The sequence below is a fragment of the Pterocles gutturalis genome, unplaced genomic scaffold (assembly GCF_000699245.1).
Source record: "Pterocles gutturalis isolate BGI_N339 unplaced genomic scaffold, ASM69924v1 scaffold2126, whole genome shotgun sequence".
In the NCBI taxonomy this organism is placed as follows: Eukaryota; Metazoa; Chordata; class Aves; order Pterocliformes; family Pteroclidae; genus Pterocles; species Pterocles gutturalis.
Window position 1 is genome coordinate 1 of NW_010105148.1, and position 22,950 is coordinate 22,950.

Consider the following 22,950-nt stretch of genomic DNA (forward strand, 5'->3'; position numbering starts at 1 on the left):
AAAAAAAGAACCAAAAAAACACTTCCTTCTCACACGCTGGGAAGGGTTTATCCTGAATGCTGAAGCTGCAAGCCTATCTCAAATAAATGGAGAAGCAGCAGTCTCTGCTCTTTTACCCTGCCCCAGACTCTTGGATACCACCATGGACAGCTGAATATGTAAGCTCATCCGCTATTGTGGCAGCAAGCCTTCATTTGCCTGTCATAGTAAAGTATAATAGTCGCAGCCAACCAAAACGTAAGAGCTGCTGCTAGCTCCTGATCTAATTATACACTGACATAATTTGGCTGGAGCTGCCATTCACTAAAGTGATGTCAAAGTAAATGATTTCACTCTCTTATGCAGCAATGGCAATGTCAACCCAAGGGAAATTCCTGGAGGAGATTAAAACATTCATCATTCATTTTAGATGCTTTGTGAGCTTCTATCCTAAATGAGCAGAGGATAATCCAATACTCTGATGCCTGAATTTTGGAGGCACCTGTCTTTCCTTATATCATTTGGCAAAGGCCATAATTTGCCTGATCTGAAAAAGAGTTTGTGATTAGTTCCCACTGCAGTAAACAGCTCCAAGTGCGTAACCCCTGCATGGGTCTCCCCATTGTCACTGCAATGGCATGGTAGGGTGCTATATTTAAGACTCCAGGATGGGCACTCAAACATGGGGAACATTCTTTTGGGGAGAGTCATTCTTAGTGTCATCAACCGGGAGAAGGAAAGGCTCCTTTGTCCTTTCTCTTTCACGAGGACAGGCACTCTCACTGTAGTCTTCACAGGGTGAGTTTGGTTTATCTGTAAATAAACTATTGTTTAGAGTAAGATTTTATAAGATCTTCATAGAAGCATCAGTTGTTTTGTATGTTCACTTTATTTGAATTGCACCTCAGAAATAGCCTGTGCTTCATGACTGGATCTGCTTTAAGGTGTCATTACTGTTTGTCCAGTGTTGTTCTTATGAAAATACTGTTTTGCTTCATGTTTTCTGACAAGAATCTATTCTGGTTTACTGGTCTGTTTAGAAAAAAAATATCTACTTGGATTGAAAAGTGTCGGTTTTAGTAGATCAAAACTCTGTATCTTTACAGTAAATAACAGATTATAAAGCACTGAAAATTTTCCAGGGGAAAATAAAAAACATTATGTACTAAAAATGAACCTGGATCAGTAACTATTCATGAACGTGGAAACAAGGATCTGATGCCCAGTAGTCATTCTGCAGCTGAAATAGTCCTGAAGAGAGCAGTATTCTGTGAAACTACAGAGATTTTTTTTCCATAAAAACCTGTTTTATTTTCTCTTTTGTACACTTGCCAACATTTATTTGTTTCTTCCAAAGTCAATGTCTACTGAGGAAATATTATAATAATTCTGTATTTTCATTTGCATTTTGGAATATTTTGCTTTTACCACAACAACTCTGCTTTTCCGTACAACTGTGCTTTTCCATGGACTGTTTTTTAAGAAATCTGTTTACACTAACAGAAAATTGTACTACTGGTAAAAGCTGAGGGGTTTGTACTTTTTATCAGTTTAGGATTAGAAAGCAGTAAAACTAAAATCCAGGTGCAAGATTTGCCAAGGGAGTATTTCGATAATGGAACATGACCTAGGGAAAAGTGTTTGAACAAATATTATTCAGCAACAATTACATTTCCAAAGCTGCTTTTATAAAGCAATCTAAGCTCTTAGAACTTGAAATTCTGAACAGTTTAAGGATTGTGCTGTACATTTCTGAACCAATTGCAGGACAGAATGAGATAAGGAGGGAAACACTTTAAAATTTACTTTTGTTTAACGTCCACTCATTAGTCAGTACCTAAAAGAAGCACAATTCTCATTTCCAGAGGACAGGCTGCAGCAACAGTCTAGTTCTTTAGTAGCTAATGCAGGAGACAGACAGCAGCTGAGAGCGCTGATGTTTGCTCCCCTTGTTTCACCTGTAGGAGAGGGAACTCTCAGGGACGGCTTCTCTGCTCACTCAGGGGGAAATCCTGCTGTCCACTGAGCAACTCCTTTAAGGCTAACATTTTGAAGGCTGCTATGTTTTCTCCGTGATTTATCAACCTTTTCCCAATATCTAAGAAGAAATAACTGAGATGCACTTAAAGAACTGGATAAAGCACTATCCTCTTAAAGCATTGCACTATAACTGTTCTGGTCAGCAGCAGAGACACGCAGAAAGTGCTCTGTTTTGGGAATGGCAACCGAAACTGTTGAGTTCCAGAAAATCCACTTGGATTATCCAGCTATCTCAGACACCAAGCGGTTCCTGCACAGCAGCCTATGTGTTTGGTGCAGCAGCACTGCGTTATCTAACCCCTGGCACATCCAGGCAGGGTCAGACATGCTGCAGGTCACAGGCTCTCTGCATCACAGCTACCCCTTTTTAGTTTCCAGACTCAAAATCTGCTTGTTTTCTAAACTTTTCCTCTGTGTCTCACTATCTGTTCCATACCTTACTTTGTCCCTAATCTTCCATGTCCCTCTGACCCCCCTTCTCATGATGCTCCTCATTGGTCTGCAGGCTATATTGGGGGTCTGATCTCATGGAACTCCCTGGAAGAATATCCACCAGATCTAGAGCATAAGATCAGTCCTAGGAAAACAAACCTACCCACAAAATGCTGCCTACCTACTGGTCTGTTACAGCTTCAGCTGCCTTTAAAGACTTATTAATTTCTTCATCTGATTCCATTTTTCACAGAAACAAACCCCTTTCATAGTTTGAACGCCAGAAGGTGGTATTGCGTGACCTTTCATTCACGGCCCTTGGACGTCAAAGTAAAGCAAAGACTTAATGATAATGGAAAGATTCTGTTAAGGTGTCTTATTTGAAAGTCACTTTATGTTTTATTCTATTCCAGTAAGAAAGTTCGTTTTTGACTTCCAACATGGGAACCCGAACCTTCTTCCACCACAGAGAGGAGGAGCAAAAGGAGGAGAGGCAACAGAGCTTGCAAATGACCTCCACCACTAGAAAGAAAAGGTTCAAAACTAGGTAAGCCACGGAGTTAGGGATAGGCCAAGCAAAGACTTTCTACACTCGGTACTGAGCGTTCATAGATTTATTGAATGTTGAGTTTATGAAATCATGGAACTTTGTCTGCATTCTTTTATCTATGTCTGCCTCTGGAAGTGAGGAAGAAGAGACTTTCAGCCTTTCAGAGTTATCCATAGCAGCTGCCCTTGCCTTGACCTCCGAAATATCACAGTAAGTCAGAAATAATTATAATTCAAATACAACCATTGTATACAGTTACCACCTTTGTATATAAGGGGTCACAGGTTCCAACTCATTTCATTGGAAGCAAGAAGACCAGGTTCGATAGAGGGGTTCTTCCTTTAAAAAGAAAAACATCAGACCCCAACTAAAATGCAGAAAACAAACTTATATCACCTTGGTACCTATGATGATGAATAACACTGCCCTGCTCACAAGCCCTGCTCACAAGTCCGATTAATAAATTAATAGTGACAGATGGAACTCTTCCTCTTTCCTAGAAAATCTTGGCAATGATCCTGCTGTCCATCCTTCTGTGATGGCTGAGCAACCTAAGTAGTCAGCAACATCCTCCCTTTAATCCTTCTCCCAGTTCCCCACCCGGGATCAAAAGTGGTCAAATAGCGGGTCCCCTTATACCCTGTTCCTATGAGGCATAACTGCTTGACATCCACACTGCATGCAAGCTGATGCTTCTGTCCTTAACATTTATTCTGATTTCACCAAAAATATGTGCTATAAAACAACAAAAAAAGATCAAAATAAAGTAAAAAGCATTATCCTCACTTCTGCTGGCTTTTATCATCTTGTGTTCCAGGGATTACAAGCTAAGAAGAGAAGCTGCCATCCTAGAGCTAGAACAGAGGGGGCAAAAGAGAATTCGGTTTGGGAATGACATGGAAAAGTTGGAAAAGGAGGTTATTCGGAACTGCAGACTGCTGCGTGTGAGAGCTGACCGGAAGGCCCTTCGGAGGAAGGTCAGATCAGATATCTCTATTGGTAGCAGAAATGGCAACAGGATTAAAATTGCCAAGACTAACTAGCATTCTGGAGAGGATACCAAACCTAATCAGGTGTTAGGATAACCTCAAAACCATTAGAAATACGGACAACGCCTTAAACTCCTGCTGCAGAAGCGTTATCACACGTCCCCTTTATAAAAGAATTTGTGTAACTAGAACACAGTCCCTTTCTGTTGCCTTTATTTAGTCTATCCTTGTCACAGGCTGTAGAAAAGGCACGCATGGAGAAGGAATACATCGAGCTGCGGTCGGGGCGACCACCTATGTTCTGGATCCCCCTCAGAGTACATGCGGTCTGGGAGAGGATGGAAGTGACGCTGGCGTGCACAGTCCGGGCTTCCCCACCACCGGAGGTTACGTGGTACGTCAGTCGACAGCCATGACTCGTGCTGCCCAAGTGGGTAACAGCCTGTGTGCATTTCAGGAAGCAACTAGAGGAGTAACATCTGTATCCTGGTAGAAAGCAGGAAGGGAACACTTTCAATTCTCCGGTTCCACTGTTAGGCCAAGTAAAGACATTAAATATTCATGTAGATTTCCCTGCTTCCCTTGGTGCTGTCCTCCACCCTGGAGGCAAACTGTGGATTTAACTCTCAGAAACCAGGATCTACTGCCAGCACTGAATCACCGCACACATACACACCACCAAGGCTTGGCTGCCTTGGATGCCATGCAAGTTTTAGCAGTAAACTGCCATCACTCCCACGAGTTGCAAAATACAAACCAACTCTTTCATTTACTCAGCTTTGTGTATTTACCAAACCACAGGAGAGGAAGTGTTATGTACTGCGCCTGACTGCAGCATTTACCGCTAATAGCAGAGGGATGGAAATAAATTAAAGAGCACCTCAAAAAACAACTTGCAAAGTGTACTTTGATCAATTTGTTAACGTGATTGACCATTCCTCCCATGGAAGGTTTGAAGTATGCAAACATTTGGATTAGTAATGACTTCGTAGGCAGCTAACTCTGCCACTGTCAGAGCTCCTGATGTCCTGTGTCCTTCCAGAACGACCTCTTTGAATTATTCAAAGAACAAAGAGAATATGAACCTCCCACAGATTTCAGTGAACACAAAGAAGCAGGAGACATCTGCCTGAACTCCCTCACACAACCTGCAAAGCAGAGGGCGTGAACTGAGGAGGCAGCAACAAGCCAAAGCTAAGCTGCCTGTAGGCAGTCTGCAAGCGGCCGGAGGGAAGGAGCACACGCAGGATGATGGGAGGGGATCTAGGTTAGCTGCAAGGCTGTTGTGGATTGATGTGGGAGACCTGTAAAAGAGCGAATTGGGTCTGCTCCTCTCTTCTGTTGTACCTCTGTTGTGTTTGACCTGGTTAATTTTAAAATAAAGTGTTAATTTTACCAGTCAATTTCTCCGTCCTTTCCTAAGCAACATGTTTCCTTTGTGTTCAACTAGGTATAAAAATGGAGTCCGTATTGATCCTCGCCTAGCCCCAGCAGGAAAATACAAAATAAAAAACAAGTTTGGGATGCTGACCCTGCACATCAGCAGGTAATGTATGTGCTCTTGTCCGAGTTGTTTTTTCAGTTGAATAAGACCTGCTCTCCTGAAATTCCCAGTTTGTGTATGCTAAACTAAAAAAGGTAATTCTGCTGGAATCTGACCCAGCTTGACTTTACTGTGTTGTGTATGAGCTAAACCTGTGCCATTAGGAAGCAATCTCAACAGCAGTTCCTCAGGTTTAAAAAAACTTATTTAGAGCTTTACTCGGTTTTTCTCCTTTTAGGCACAGCCAAATTTTCTCATTCAGGGTAAGGCCATGCATGTTAACTGCACTTCATAAGCAGACATGCCGATGTGATTTAGGATGGATCAATGTAATCAGAATGATGTTAGTTCAACAACTCGGTGAATTATACATGTCATAAAGATAGATGCATATCCTCAGCGGAACCAAGTGCTCCACAGGTCTTTTGCTTGTTCATTACTTGAAATGTTTTGCTTCTGTGTATCAAGAGAAAAAAATGACCACTAAGTGTAAGAAATCCTTGTAACTGAAAGGAGAAGCAGCTTCTTGATGAAAAGCAAGTTTCTACTTCTAACTTCTGAGATTAAAGGGGAACCATTTGAATTTGTCCTGTGAAGTATGAACAATAACTGAAACCTAAAAATGAGGAGAAATGTTTTTTTCCAGATGTTCCATGGAAGATTCTGCTGAATACAGTGTTGAAGTTAAGAATCAATATGGCGAGGCTTATTCATTTGCTACAGTGCTGGTCAGGAGTAAGTAGAAAATGTTCCTTTGGGTTTACATTTTCAAATTCTTTAGATTCTTCAAAATATTTTCAATGCCATACATTATATCATAGGAACATACAAGCACTCTGGAAAAACATAGAAAGAAGTGAGTACTCTGTTACTAGGAGAGGAGAATTTCTCTCAGTCATTAGTGAAGGGAAAGCACAAATGGATAAAATAATCCTTAGCTACCACTAATAACCGCTGATATAACGGCTGCTCTTTCTCAGTCACTTCTGGACTCAGGCAAAATCTTTCAGATTCCAGACGGACACAGCTGTCCTTTCACTGTGCTGAAATTGACCTAAATTTAGGGACTTATTTCTTCTGGACTGATATGAAACAGCCATACAGCGAAATACATAACAGGCTCAGCAGGAGTCTGCTCTGTTTCTAAAGATAAGCAAGAAATTGGTTAATAAGTACTGTGGCATTCAAGAGGGTGTCTCAGTGCAATATTGCATGGAATACCGTATTTCCCTCTCCAAGGGGTAACTACCAAGAGCAAATACAAGATTTTCTTTTCTGGATCTGCGCTGGTCTTAAAATAACTGGTGTAGACCTCTTTGACTGAATTGCAAAGCCAGCTGGAACTATCTTTTCAGACAGAAGGGGTCTTCTTTGGTTTCGATAGTATATTTATTGATAGTTCTTTAATATATTCTTGGCTCTGTCATGCGTTATGTTATTATCATCCTCACTCTTTGCATGCCATATTTTGAACATATTTGAAAACCATTTGGGGATACATATGTGTACAGAAGAACGTGACTCCAGACTTGTAACAGAAGTGTATTGTTTATGATAACGTTCAGATCCTTTAATTAAACAATGTCAAAATTCAGCGTATCTGGAAATATGCAGCACACACGTACCAATTCTAGAGACATGCATAATAACCCAGAAAACCTTCATTTGCAAGCCTTCACGGATTCACAAATTCCCCTTCGCTTAACGTAGAAATACAGAACAAGTTACCAGGTGTGCAATGCTTCTCTTCTATAAAGATTCTTACAGTATGTCCAGAACTCAGGAACTGGGCCTTTGCCATAAAGCAGAAGCAGCTGTCTGAAAAAAAATCCACGGCAATAATCACATACTCCTCCCAATTCCCATCTGCATCTTTAGGATCAGAGCAGGCATGATGATAGAATAAGAGCTGTGGTCTACCGCAGCAAACCGTGGATGGGGCTGCTGTCTTCACCTCTAAGTGCCTGATTAAACAGTCCTTCATCAGGCCCGATCAGCATTTCAGACAGTGTGCAAACCGTGGTCCTTGTGATTGCGGGTGAGAGGCCCGCACTTTTCCTTCTCCCTTGACCCTCTCTAATGCCATCCCAGTAACATGATTCTTCCTTTTGCTATTTGCATTTAACATTCTGAAAATAGAGACTACACCAAGGCCTTAATCCTGCCTCCACTGGAAACATTCCTCATCCCCCAGGCAGGCCGATGGCATCTCTTCTCCTGGCCCCACGCTGTCTGGAATGCCCTTGATGCCAGGGGAGGCCCTCCGAGATCCGTGGTTCCTACAGGAAAAGTTCTCTTTCCTTCAGGTTCACATTAAGAGCTGGTTTCAGGGAAAAACATAGTTTGCTGAGCATCATTGTATGGTTTTGAGGGGAAGATACAACAGTGGCATGAGATTTCCTAAATGTATTTTCTTCTTGTCTTATAGAATATTATGGGAAGGAGTCAGGATTTGACTCAGAAATATACAGAAGTGAGTAAATTATTCTCATTATTATTTATTTTATTTTTCTAGCCTGAACCTATCTGATTCTTTTTTTTCTGAGCTATAGCTTTTCCTATGAGCCTGACTGCATCTGAAAAGTGCAAGGCTCAGGTATCACTCTAAATACAGGATAATAAAAATACTAGGAGGAGGAAGGCTTTGGGAAGTCTCTTTATCATGCTGACATTTACTCTTATTTCATAGGATCCCTTATGGCCAGAGAGGCAGATTTTGCTTTTCCACTGAAACCCTTATTTTCAAGAGAAAAGGAGCCTTTCACACTCTCCTGTTACTTCTCTTCTGATTTACTTGAACACCAACGAGATATTACCTGGTTCAGAGATGGTTTGTATGCAACAGCAAAGTTTACACACATACACCTATATGTATATACCATTTGAACTCACAGCTATGATTTAACGTTCACAGAAGATAATTAGAATTAAAGATTTTTGAGCTGCTCTAACTTCTCAAGCTACAATTAAATTTGTATGTTTTCCTCATTTGTAAAAGGACGGTACCACTAAAAAGGATGGTAATGACATTTCTGCTCTAAGAATAGTCCAAGAGCCTTAGTTCTATACCGTGAAAGCACCAAGCGTTTGGAAAGCCAGTGGTTCTCTAGAGCTATGATCTAACATTCACAGAAGATAATTAGAATCAAAGATTCTTGAGCTGCTCTAACTTCTCAAGCTACAGATATTATTATTATTAAATTTGTATGTTTTCCTCATTTGTAAAAGGACGGTACCACTAAAAAGGATGGTAATGACATTTCTGCTCTAAGAATAGTCCAAGAGCCTTAGTTCTATACCGTGAAAGCACCAAGCGTTTGGAAAGCCAGTGGTTCTCTAGTGAAAAAACCTTTTGGATATTCTTTGTTGTTCTGCTGGCAAGCGAGGATGTTGAGTTCAGTCGAACTGGTAATCCTTCTGTGCTATTACGTTTTGGAAAGCAGAAGCAACACTGTAAGACTGCTCTTGTCATTCCAGCACTTCTGCCAGAATCAGCTGTGCAAATAGAAGGACCTGTTGATTTTTAGTGATTTGAGGAGAATTTGGGTAGAGTTTGTATCTCAGATCTGATCAATATACACAAAACGCCATTTCCTTGGTTTTGGGCACCACTTGGACAAAAGATCCTGCACACTGAGCAGTGGCGTATCCTCAGTTAGAGCTGGCATAGTATTTGGCAGACTTCAGAGCATCCAGTAGCCTGGTGTGAAGATTACCTTTTACTCACTAATTCATCTGAAGCTGCATTTTATTCTTCTTTTTCACTTGGACTGCAAGCTTTTCAGGACACATACCATGCTTTTGGCTCTGTATTTGTGTACAAAGGGAACAGAGAGGCACAGCAACAAGGTAGGATCAGAGTCTATGACTATAACTCGGAGGTGTAATAATAGTATCAGGAGTGTCTTACAGATCCCACATCTTGCTCTGCGGGTTTTTTTTGCATTTGGAAATATGCCACTCCTGACTCAGCCAGTTCAGGTGCAGTTCCTTTACCCCTTCTCATGCTTTGCAGGTGAGCTGCTGCAGAACTCTGAATGTCGGGAACTAAAGTACCAAGACCGGGAGGCTTCTCTGACGGTGTCATGTGCTTACAAAGAAGATGAGGGATTCTACACTATCCGTGTCCCCTCGCTGGATGGCTATAAAGAGCAGACCACTTATGTGTTTGTTAGAGGTATAAGCAGGATTCTATCCTACTTAGAACAAAAGCTCCTTTCCTAATACCTTGGCATAAAGGAATTCACAATTCATATACAAGAAAATGTCTCCCAGTTTTGTATACAATTATCAAAATGTTCAAATATTTGGGTATCAGAAAACATGACTTGTATTACTGAGATGTAGGCCACTAGACACTTAAAATTAAGCTATTGAATTAAAATTTTGGTACAGAGAAGAAAAAAACCTAACCGTTATCACTTGGTGTCTCTCTAGATGCTGCAGCAGAAACAGCTGGTGCACCTGGATCCCCACTCAATGTGAAATGCCATGATGTAAATAAAGATTGCTTGATGCTTTCTTGGGTAGCACCCAGCGACAATGGAGGAAGTCCAATCCTGGGATACTACATTGAAAGGTCTGTATGTTAATCATCTTCGAACAAAGAAAGCTCACGATCATGCTGTGGAAAAACCACGAAGGAGCTCTGTGGGCTGTGTTTCATTTCAGGTGTGTTGCCGGGTCAGAGGATTGGGTCCCATGCAATGACAAGCCTGTGAAAACATGCAGATACCCTGTCTTGGGCCTTGCAGAAGGGCAGACGTACCAGTTCCGAGTAAAGGCTGTCAATAAACAGGGCATCAGTCATCCCTCAAAACCCAGTGATCCAGTTACAACATATGACCCCAGCAAGGACAAGAGAGTGACAGGTTTGTACCAAAAACAGGAAAATTTGCTCCTTAAGTATAATATGAGGCTGCAGGTATAACTGAATGCAGTTTGTCCAGATTCTCCCCATTCTCACAAATATTGCAACATACTGTCATGCTGTGCCTTTTCTGAACACTCCTTAGTACTGTTCTGAAAGGAAAAAGACCAAAATACCAGTTACGACATTTCACTGTCTGTGTAATGAAATGTATATAATCATGCATATAACAAAATGACACGGCCCTGGGCTCTTTTTTGACAATTCCCAGTCATCTTCTCCTAGTGGATAACATTGCCTTGTTTGCCATTACAGTTATTCCGTATGACGAAGGCAGGACAATTGAAATTTTCAAGGATGACCTGGAAGGTAAGTTCAAATTTATACTGAGCCATTCTCTCAGAGAGGAATGATTGTTCTACAACAATGAGATTTGTAATAACATGTCTCTGGACAAAACCAGGAAGATATATAGTGAAATATCATTGTAAACTGCACAAGGAGCAGAAACTGTCCTCCACAGCACAACCTTTCACAATAATCTTGGTTTGTCTCTATGTCCCCAAAGGGTTTAAGTCTCCTCCTTTATCTTACTTTAAAGAATCTCACTTTATAGTGGGAAAACATAATCCACTGTAAAAGAACTTGTTTCCCTGCCGTGTTATAACTAAAGCATAGCCTATTCTGACTTCCCACAGGCCATATTAAAATTCCCTTGCCACCCACCAACGTTCATGCAAGTGAGGTCAGAGAAGATTATGTGGCTTTGGCTTGGGATGAACCAGATCCAAGAGGGAGAGAGCCACTGGAATATTATGTGGAAAAGGTAAGAAAATAATATTGCATAGAAGGGAAACTGGAGAACAGAACTGTTTATTTCTCGGGTGGTCTATAGCACAGGCAAGGCTATTCCCTGTGTCTATAACTGGAGAACTACAGCCTCAAAAATGGCTTGCTCAGCCTCTCTCCAGCTCCACAGTTTATGTGAGCTATGGTCCTGACTCTTGACACCAACTCAAGTAGTAATGATTAACAAAGAATAAAAAAGTTTTACCCCACAGAATAGTAGCAGAGTTTTAACAGGAAGACTGTGCTGGCCTGTGGGCCCTTAAGTGTGGAAAAGCTGTGAAGAACTGCACAATAGTTCACTTTCCTGTTCCCCGCTAATCATTTTGCCAGTTAATTAGTATCTTCACCAATCTCCTTTCATACATACTCATTTCCTAACTGCTGTGCCATTTCTGCTGCAAAGGGGCCCTCTGTTGCCATGGAGGAAAAGTCTGGGTATATCAACAAGACATACATCCTTCACGGGTTTGGTTGGGTTTGGTTTGGGCGGGACGGAGGGGTGTTCAATTTTTTAACTACTTTCCTGTAAAGATTTGTTATCTTTGATCATAACTGATTTTGATCAGCTTTGTTATTGCTCAGGAGGGTTTTAAGCTTGAATTACGACCTGAGTTGTAAATCACCTTTTTCGTTATAGTCGATTGTAGGCAGCAACTCCTGGCAAATGGTTAATCTGGATACGCCAGTTAATTCCCCAAGATTTGCACTCTTTGATCTTGTTAAAGGAAAATCATACTGTTTCCGCGTGCGATCTGTTAACAAGTATGGAATCAGTGAGCCATCCCTGCCCAGTGAGCCTGTAACTGCTGGAGCAAAACTGGGTAATTATTTCATTAATATGCTCTACGCTAATGACATGGAAAAGGAGATGTACTATGAAAGTAACATGCGGGTTCCCTTGCCCCCCTTTTCTTTAAACTTCATGGTATATGATTACATAGCAGTTGCTTTGATACCAGGAAATCTCTTAAAGCCTTAAATCCCTGTTTAATTATTTTGCAGCTGGTCAGTGCAGTGTAAATCTAACCAAGCAATGATGGGAGAATTACATTTAATAAAATCAGAAACAGTTGAAGCCTGTGTTTAATCCAAGTGTGCTTCCAGCACTGTGTCACAGAGAGGTTGCACAGTCCAGTGCTGGAAGGAATGATACAACTGCTGAAGCAGCCAGTTTCTGGGGGCTTCAGACAGAACAGCAGTCTTCACCGGGCTGATTTGTTCCGTTTTCTTCCCAGACTGAGCTGACAACAGTAAGAGATGCAAAGGCTCATGCTCATGTTTCCACTGTACAGACAAGCAGTTTCTCTTTTTAATTTTTTTATATCCTTCCATATTAAAGCTGCCCTAGTGTTCATTCATACTGTCCTTTTTTCTCAAGAGTGAAGCAGGTCCCGTTTCACAGTGGAGTTACATGAGAGTTACTTCATGAGTCTTGTTTCTCCCTCTACTTCAGAGAAGGTTAAGTAGGTGTAACTCTGCAGAAAGCCATGGGCTGTAAGGGAGAGAACTATGAGATATGGCAAACCCAATGTAAAAATACAGCCTGTAGACTGAGACAATGTCCATGGTATTTTGCTCTAATTTGAAAATGATGCTCTGGAAAAGGTGAATAAATCAAATAGTATCACTTATGATACTTTTAAAAATTCACAGATTTTAAAGCCCCCTATTTTTCTCTGTTTTTTTCTTTTTTTTCAGCTACTCTGCCTCCACCATCTCAAGTTTTAGCTTTCAGAGACACCAAGACATCTGTTTTTTTGAAATGGGATAAGTTAAAGGATGGTCTGGAGCCTCTGGGTTACTACATATATTGTCGGGAGACTGGGACAGAAGAATGGCAAACCGTCAATAATAAGCCCGTGACATGTAATGAGTGAGTTCAGCTATTATACTCCACTGAGAGAAGGCAGGGTGCCAACTTGGATTCTTCCATTTGTCGCTGGAGTCATATTTCAGATAAAAAAAGAACCTCCTTCTCTGCACACACACAGGCATGCACACACACAAACACCACGTCCTCTTTAGAATTAAGTATTGCTCAAAGGCTCACTTTTACATTCAAAGCCAGACTGACAGCAAAGTCTGTGTGTATCTTCATAGACTCGGGATCTGCAGAAGGTAGACAGACCTTGTGGCACCAGCAGAACCACATTCTCTTTTTCTGCTTGCTTTCCAGTCGAGTAAGTCAGTGTCACTCACAGACAGGCTTTACAATACCTCTCTAGCTGGGGGGGCCACATGTCAAGCAGAAAAAGTCCATTAAAAAGTCCTGTTTATTCTACTGACAATGCCAGCCAGCCGTGAGCTACCTCTCTATCTGATCTATCCTCACTGTCTGATTTATTGGTGGCCATTTTATGTGACGCAGGGCACTTTAATTTGTAATGGCAAATAATGATTTTGTAAGTAATAATGCCTTATTAAAATGTATGGCTGTCCGTTTGAAAGACTGCTTACCTGGACTTTGAACAGTCAAACATGAACTTATTAATTTGCTCTCCTAGATTTACTGTTCCTGGGCTGCAGCCTGGAAAAGAATACGTCTTTTGTGTGAAATCTGTCAGTGAGGCAGGACTAAGTGAAAGCTCACCAGAAACAGATCCTATCGTTGTAAGGCCAGCTATAGGTAAGTAGTAACATATACAAGCACATACACACAGAATTACATCCCTCAAAAATGTATCTATCATGCATTGCTATTATTACATGTAGTGTTAATAATGTGAGCAGATAAGCAAAGCAAAGCAACAGGGCACTGATTTTCTCGTACCCTACAGCTTCTGTCATCAATTATACTTGCCGAGGGTGGACAGAGTTAATTAGCATTTTGACTTAGGAGTGTGTTACATTTTCAGTATTAATTTGCCCTTGTACAAGTGACCATTTTAAGTACTCAGTTATGCTGGTATCTTGAAATCAGCATTGTGAATTTCTCCAGGGCAATTACAAAATCCTACCAACCACATTAGCCAGTATCTAACCCTCCATTCTCCATTTTATTGACCCACTGCATCCATCCCAGACAAGCCATAAAGCAACATGCCAGAAACATCCTGAGACACATCTGTGACTTTTGCTGTGACTTTCAAATAAGAATCTGGTCATTTAAAAAACATTTTTACACTGGAAAATGGGTATTGGGGGGCCTTAACACAAATAGAATCACATCTGGTGTGAGCATGCAGAGATTTCCTCAGCCCAGTTCATCCCAAAGCTACACCTCCTTCCCTGATCCCTAGATCCCAGACCTGCACTGAACAATGCCCTGTTTTCTCTCTCCTTTTGCTGCACAGCTTGTCCATCAGCACCACACGGGTTTGTTCTTCTAAACTGTGGGAAGGCTGACATGACCATCAGCTGGAAACCCCCGAAGCGCAAGGGAGGAACAAAGATTCTGGGTTATTTCCTAGATCAGCATGATGCATCTGAACTAGACTGGCATGAAATCAATATTCAGCCAATTCCTCAGCGAGTTTACACGGTATTCATTTCAGATATAATACTGTCTTTCTGTAAGCATTGTGGGAACTGCCGCTATAACAAGGGTTGAGCTGTTTTTCCTCTACTTCTTCTAGTCCAGAACTCTCTTCCTACCCTCACAAGACTACGACCATGCGAGGCTGTACTAATAATCTGTTTGCATGTCTGAACCCACAGGTCACCAACCTTGAGGAAGGTCACCTGTATGAATTCCGTGCCTGTGCAATGAACATGGCTGGTGTTGGGGAAGTGTCTGAACCCAGTGACTTGTTCAAATGTGAGGAATGGACAATGCCGGAACCAGGTATCTCTCACGTAAAAACAACATCCGGAAAAATATTACCAGGAATACCAGTTATCTCCTCTGATATCAAACTCAAACAAAGTGCACCTGGTTGTATTTTTTAATATTACTGTTTGACAGCCTCCTCTTCTTTGAACAGGCCCTCCTTATGATGTGAGGTGCACCGAAGTGAGAGACTCATCCCTGAGGCTTCACTGGGAAGCACCACTGTACACAGGAGCAGGTCCAGTCACAGGGTATTACGTAGACATGTGTGAAGAAGGGTCAGAGGAATGGAAACAAATAAATAAGCAGCCCATAGCCACCACTCACATGAAGGTCTGTATACGCACTTCATATCCAAGTGCTGCATCTCATTTAGTCTGATGTTAATTCCTGTCATTGTTTCCTGCAGGTCTCAGATCTGGAGACAGGGAAATGCTATCTTTTCCGAGTAAGAGCACGGAACAAGGCTGGAATTGGACCCCCTTCACTCCCCTCAGATCCTGTGGTGGCTAAAACCAAACCTGGTATGAAACTAAAAGTGATGAGATTGTGTGAGTCTGTATATACTATGATGAATCCAGTAAAAAAAGTGGTTTATGAAACATCACTACATACTTCATAGCAAGAAAGAACATCAGTCAACATACAGATTAGCAAATCAAACTGTCAAAATGAATTTACTCCATCTGTCATTCTGGCTTTTTTTTTTATTTTTTTTGAGTTAGATGTCCATAAGCTAAGCCCTGATCTGTTTTGGTAAGGAATGTCTTGTGGATTGTTTTTTTTTCTCACTACATGCTTCATAGCAAGAAAGAACATCAGCAAATCAAATTAGCAAATCAAACTGTCAAAATGAATTTACTCCATCTGTCATTCTGGCTTTTTTTTTTATTTTTTTTGAGTTAGATGTCCATAAGCTAAGCCCTGATCTGTTTTGGTAAGGAATGTCTTGTGGATTGTTTTTTTTTCAATCATACAGGCACAAATGAAATTGAACTTGGGGTTGATGAAGAGGGTTTCATTTACATGGCTTTTGAAGCTCCTGAAAAGAATGACTGCTCTGAATTTATCTGGTCAAAGGACTACGAAGGACCACCAGATGCTGACAGAGTTCAGACTGAAGAGAAAGGCAATAAGTAAGTATATAATGCACACTGAGACAATTAATCGTGGACTGTCGAATAAAGAACACACTAAACACTGAGGAAAAACATGAAGCCAAATGTTTTCCTCTCCTTCTAATATTCAGGTAAAATACATACGCATTATTGAACTTCTGCAAATCTCTGCCCCTGATTCTCAGCTCTGGTGTCCCTGAAATGGGGCATTCAGTGCAACCTTCATTTCACAAAAGAGAAGCATCAGCCATCACATTGTTAATGTTTTTGCCTTGCTCCTCAGTGTCATATATAAATGACAATGAGTACTATATTTGATGTTCTGGGTGTATCAAATGTACCGCATTCTGTTACAGAAGGCATAATTTTTGAGGAAAATATAATTTTTATTATTATTTTTGTTTCTAAGATCTAAGCTTATACTGAAAGACCCATCAGAAAAGGATCTGGGTGTATATTCAGTGGAGGTCACAGATGTAGATGATGATATCTCTGCCAGCCGCACTTTAACAAAAGAAGGTAAAAACTAATAACTGAGAAGAACAAAAATCTAATGTGCCATAATTTTCTAATATTAGATGTTTAGAGGAAAGTTTCTCGTAGAAGAATAGTAAGTGACTGATGTCACTTAATTATAGAGGCATCATTAGAAAGATGTTTCCCATTCCTTGAAGGCTCAAGGGCAGTTTCTTTTACAGTCCCCTAATAAAAGATTCCACGCTCCTGGAGGGTTATTTTTCCATTACAGTTCAGGTTTCACACACAGCTACGCTATCACAGTGATTTAAAACTTCTTTAACACATTCCTTGAATTGATACAACCAACATTTTATTTAGACATAACTAAGAATTATCTTCACAACCTTTTCTAGTCTTCCCCGCTGTCAGATGTTTTGTACTTATTATCTGATTCTATGATAACTCTTGACATAAACAAAGCTCATTAACAAATTAAATGAAATGGATACAATGAACTCATTTTGGCCTAGTTTTACTAATCTAAATGACTTGTTATTCTTTGCATTTCAGATCTGGACAAGTTATTGAAACGTAGCCATGAGATCAGGAACCCATGTAAGTTGAACCAGTAAGAAGTCGCTACCACATGTGAAAGGGGAACCCTGGCATAACCCTGGCTGAGCCAAAGTCTGTGGTTTGCCTGTGAACACCCCTCTGTGGTTCTCTTTGTTTTCCAGTGATCAAGCTGATATCTGGATGGAACATTGATGTTCTGGAGAAAGGAGAAGTGCGACTGTGGTTGGAGGTTGAAAAGCTGTCACCAAATGCAGAGCTGCACTTAATCTTCAATGACAAGGAGCTTACAAGTACTCCGGTATGTTTTATTTTTAATTCTGACTTACTTTCCCCCTGCCGAACAGGGAAATAAAGCAAATGGTGCGTTCCCAGTTTTCTGAATTCCTATCAGATATTTTGATGTGTATTTTTAGAAGAGTCTAGGGCTTGGTTTTCCACTGTGCACAAACAGAAAGCCAAACTGTCTGATTCTCGAGCTGTCCAGTCCTAGTATCAAGCAAGGCTGCAGCATTGATGCTGTTAAAGACGGTGTAATATTCCCCTGTGCTATGGCCAAGAAAACCTTCAGTGGTAACAGTTAGGGAACGTCCCCTCCTTATCCAGCTCTCCCGTCATCCACTCCCTCCTGAGACTGCCTCTCACAATCTTGCTGCAGCAGAGATTTCTCTTTTATAAGGGGATTTTCTGACAACAAACCTCAGCCATGTGTAATTCATCTGATACTACAAACGCACCTGTGCAGGACAGAGCTCTGTCGTGGATGAACAAACTCAATTCATTTCAGTGGATGCTAAAGAAACACCATCTCTCACAATGAAACAGGATATTTTTCTTCTGCTTTACCAAGCAAAGCTGCAAGCTTTCCACCCTCTCTCTTAGAACTGAACACAGATATATGTCATGAATTCTAAGAGCAGATGAGAGCGATTTATTTCTCAGTCTGAGGCACTGAAAATAAGATTGCATCATGTATTACAGTGCGCTCCAACCTGCTGATACATTTTAAAAAATGTTCCAGCCTCTTCTTTGCCTTCCCATATCAAGTTAATATTATAACATTTTAAAAGTATTTGGAGTGACAGGGCCAGAGGGGAGAACAGTTGAGAATGAAGAACAATATACATCATTCGCCCAATGCAATGTAGCAATGCCAAGATAACAAAAAGGACAGACATAACAAAAGGATAGGACTAAGCCAAAGAATTTCAGAGCTTTTATTGTGATGTTGGGGTGTTTTTAAAGCAATGTGTAGCAAATTTATTGAAGGCTTTGTCTATTATTAAAACTGTCTTTTCTGTGCTGGAGAACTGACATGGTTATGCATGATTACCAAGTATTTGTTAAGCTCTTTGTAATGATAATATTTGCTTAAAGCAAACAAGGCAGTAAGGCATAATGATGGTTATGTTTAAGCATCTGGCAGGTTTCGGGGTGTATGTATAAAAGGGTCAGTAGCACTTGCATGATGTCAAGAGGGTGGCAATATTACTCATCATTGCCCAAATATGCTGTTCTATGCCGCGGATGTGTAATTAAGTGCAATGCTTCTGTTATGCTAAAAATCACACAGATTCTGTAAAGATGAAAAGTTTGTAATATCCAGGAAGAAAGAATGTATTGTATTATGTGGTTTTAACAAAAACTTTCTCCCAGAGAAAAGTTCTGCTATAACCAATTCTACTATACCTATGTACATAAACAAATAATAGATTAATCACAGAATATACAATATCAGAGTGCATTGGCTTCATTACTCCTGTAAAATGAGGGCAGTAGGTAGGGATACATATATAAAAGGACTGTAATGTCCAAGTGTTGTAGGAGATGCTGTGCCAGGATCTGGCATTGGAACAGCTCTGCTGTGGAAAGGCTATTCAGTTTATTGTATTTGCTTTGTTTTACACAGACACGTAAAATAAACTTTGTCAGAGGAAAAGGTCTCGTAGAACTGATAATCCAGAATTTCTGTGACGACGATAAAGGGATGTATACAGCCCAGCTGCAAGATGGAAAAGCTAAAAATCAATTCACTCTAGCTCTTGTGGATGACTGTAAGTGGAAATTCAGGATCAAATATAGACTGCCATGCTCAGTGGAAAGTTTTCTCGGCACTTAAGGCCCCAAAGTCTTTCCAACAGTTATAATGGCACACTGGGAACAGGGAGAACAAATATTTATTTTAGCACACATTTAAAGTCCAGGAATCATTTAAGAAATTATCTGAATTTCTCTTTAACATACGTTGAAGCTTTTGGTCTTATAAATAGGATCCTTGATGGATCAGCGGTCTGCTGAAGCAAAATACCCAGTGGAATGTTTAGTTTTATTTCAAATGTTTTAAATATTATCTTGCTATGGCAAACTGTCTGTGTCTTGGCAGTAAACTGTATGACATGTATTGTTACATGTATTCATTTATCTCAGGATAGGATCAGGTTGAAAATTCAGTGTATTTAACAGCTGGCTAATTGCAATAAATTGAATGCAGTAAAGAAATCAGTGTCAACTGTACTTAGGACAAGTTCAAGCAACAAAGCTGAACATGAAACATACAGGATCCTTATATACACTAGTACAGAGAGCCTTTTTAATTCATTAAAAATAGAAAGTAACAAGATTCTCATTCAAATACCTCCCCATGCAGTGTCCATCTCTATTTTCAGTTCTTGCAAACACTTTGCTTTCAAGTGACCTTCTAAAGCTTCCAGAATTTTTGAATAGAAAGTGTCTATAAAATGTCAAGTCTACTTGACTCCCTTTACAACCAGAGGAGAGAAACAGGCACATTTACAGAGTGATTCAGCACATGCTAAGTTCAGGATATAAAATAAGTTGATTAATTGTTCTCTAAAATTGCCCATTTTTCTTTACTGACGAAAAAGGAAGTAGAGATAACTGAAGTTACACGTGCGTGTCTAAAACAGAAGTAAATTCTATGCTCTCTGCTGCCTTCAGTGCTTCTTATTTTTCAGAGATTTTAATGTCAGGGTTTCTAGCCTACCTTTGTGGTCAAAACTCCTATTTCAGTTCCTAAATGCATCAAGGTCAGGTCTTCAAGGACTCTTTTGTTTTCATGAAAATAAATGTTAGGTTGTGAGCAACCAGTACAATGAAAGAATGATGGCACTAGTCTGTTCAGGGTTCTCCGTGGGGACCAGAGATGTCTTACAAACAAATATCACAGCTCTAATGATAGTACCTTTTGTGATCAGAAGTTTCTAAAGTGTTACACTAAGAAATAACAAGGGTTTTGCTGACTGTGACCATTGCTGTTTTCATAGGTTTTGCTAAAGTTGCAGAGGAGGCTGATGCAAAACGGAGAGAATGGAAGAAAAAGCAGGGTAAGATCAGCTGAATGTTAGTGACGTGCCAGAACTATGCCAACAGGATGGTAAAACCTGAGAAAAGCTATTTCACTGAGTGGTCTAAACACTTCTCTTTATCACCATTTAAAGTGTATTATTTAAGCTGATTGCTCTTAAAGATCAAAAGTATTTATTTAAATTGTTTTAGCCATGCTAGCCACAATCCTCAGTATAGATCTCCTGCATCAGTGCTGTAGCATTGACCATTTTCGAATTCTGGAAACTATCTAATCTGAATATGTACCACATAACTGAGATCCACTCACTTTCCCTGTAGAAAACAGGATTCTCTAGATAACTTCAAAAAGAACCATGCATTCTTCTTTCTTTTTACCCTCCATCTTACGTCGAGTCACAAAGGACTGGTTAGGCAGCATCACTAGCTACATTTTAAGGTAGGATTCCTCAACAAAGATACGTTACCTAAGGCCACTACAAAACCAGCAATAATTACATGCTCTGAACTGTGGTGCCTATCGCACACAGAACTCCGGAGCAGGAAGCAGTCCTTACAGGGATTCACCACTGGATGGAGGCATTTCTGTAGATAACACTTGAGAGCTGTGGAAACACATTGTAAAAGACATTTATTTTCTTTTATAGGTCCACATTTTATAGAGAATTTGAAATGGAAAGTCACTGAGAACTGTGAAGTACTCCTCACCTGCAAGGTACACACAGTCTGAATTCCTTTAGCATTAAATTTTAGATGTGAATTTTAAGGGAAGGGCATGAACAGTGCTCATCCAAATGCTTATTTGCAGGCCAGTGAAGGTTAAGAGATAGTATATCTTGGACACAAATTTTAATAAAGAAAGTTTTAAGATTCTGCAGCAATCATCTAATGCAAGTGATGGTTCATATTAGAAGGACATCTAGGCATTCAGAAATAAAATGCATTTTGGACAGTGACTTCTAAATGTTGACTTCAAACAGGCAACAAACCTGAGAAAGGACACAAGCTTCCAATGGTTCTTCAATAAGAAAGGACGAGCAGGCGGTGTGTTTGATCCACAGACTGGGATAGGAACTCTTTGTATTAAAAAGGTAAAAAACATAAAGCAACTCAGAGGCTTTGGTAATCCCATGAAAATGCAAAAAATACGCTTTGATCTTATTAACATTTAATATGTGCTTTGGGTAGTGCCTGCTAAATGAAAGAAATTGAACAAACACTGAGAAAAGCACAAAAGAAGAAACCATTTAACGTTATACTCAGACAGATCTGAATTAGAAATAAGATGTTTTTGACAGTGAGAGGCTGTTAAAGTTTAACATGTCCTGAGTGGCTAAAAAGAAAAGTAGGGGCTTTTCAGTTTTTCTGATCAGGACTGGTTGCCTATTCTGGAGATGAACTTTAGATATATAAAAATAAAAAAGTTACTGAGCTCATTACAAAGTAACTGGATGAAATTTTATGGCTTGACCTATACAGAAGGCCAGACAAGCTGATATAATGCCCCTTGTAATCTTAAACTCTGCCTCAGGGAAAATACAGCTGAAGAAAAGGAGCTTGATGGTGCAGTCAGAGTTTTAGTGCAATCTGTGCATGGCTAATTTGAATCTCGTTTGGGTTTGATTTTTCATCTTAATTTCAAACAGCCAAATCACCTATAGAAAACAAGTAGATAAATGCATGTGAACAGGAATGTCAGCTCACACAAACACAAGGACCAGCAGGAGCACTGCAGGCTGGAAGTCAAGAGCATTGGCAAAGCACCACGAGGAGAATTTATGGAGCAGTGGTCATGCATCATCACTGAGTCACAGACGTACCTGCACCTTACACCACTAAGGGCACCCAGTGGTATGGGGTGACTGAGGGCAAAAGCTGAGATACTGACTCCCCATAACCAACAACATATCAGCTCATGATAAACCAGGGCCCATGCAAACCTTTCAAAGGAGATTCTGGGGCAAATTGCCTTTTTCACCCTCCTTTCTGATTCATCCAGCCAAATTCATTGGGAGGGAAGAAGAAAATCTCAGCCTTCCCCCTTTTCCAAATCCTGGTCTATTTCAATGATATGTGAAATTTCTGTTGGGGAAGGTGTGTGTGTGTGTGTGTGTGTGTGTGTTTGGGTTTAGGTTTTTTTTAATAAATATTATATATGTACTTATTTATTTGTTAGATGACCAAAGCCGATGAGGGTCAGTATAAAGCACTTGTTTCAGATGACCGAGGAGAGGACTACACCCAACTTGATCTCACAAAAGGAGGTAAGGGAACCTTCTATCATGCAATAATATATATTCATACCTCTGCCTGGCATTAATTTAGTATTTAAAATCAAGTTGCATAACTTTCTACCGCATTGTTAATTACCATAGTACCTACATGCTTTTATAGGGATTAAAACCTGCATAAAAAGTTGCTGGGTAAAGTTGAAGAGTTTCCTGACCTACTATAG

General features: G+C 40.3%; 1 protein-coding gene across 1 annotated transcript; it reads left to right on the forward strand.

Moving 5' to 3' along the window:
* Positions 1-2,891: 2,891 nt before the first annotated feature.
* Positions 2,892-22,759, forward strand: MYOM3 (myomesin 3; the record flags this gene model as incomplete). The annotated part of the gene is made up of 29 exons (XM_010087248.1): positions 2,892-2,998; positions 3,137-3,211; positions 3,819-3,978; positions 4,227-4,384; positions 5,441-5,536; positions 6,180-6,268; positions 7,962-8,006; positions 8,223-8,363; positions 9,549-9,710; positions 9,971-10,112; positions 10,205-10,404; positions 10,719-10,772; positions 11,102-11,229; positions 11,890-12,073; positions 12,951-13,125; positions 13,757-13,878; positions 14,546-14,733; positions 14,910-15,036; positions 15,176-15,354; positions 15,431-15,545; positions 16,001-16,157; positions 16,549-16,658; positions 17,169-17,213; positions 17,336-17,472; positions 19,081-19,225; positions 20,456-20,515; positions 21,143-21,210; positions 21,476-21,586; positions 22,672-22,759. Coding segments are annotated over exons 1-29 (3,568 nt in total), but the record flags the coding sequence as incomplete, so codon positions are not given.
* Between the last annotated feature and the right edge of the window lie 191 nt (positions 22,760-22,950).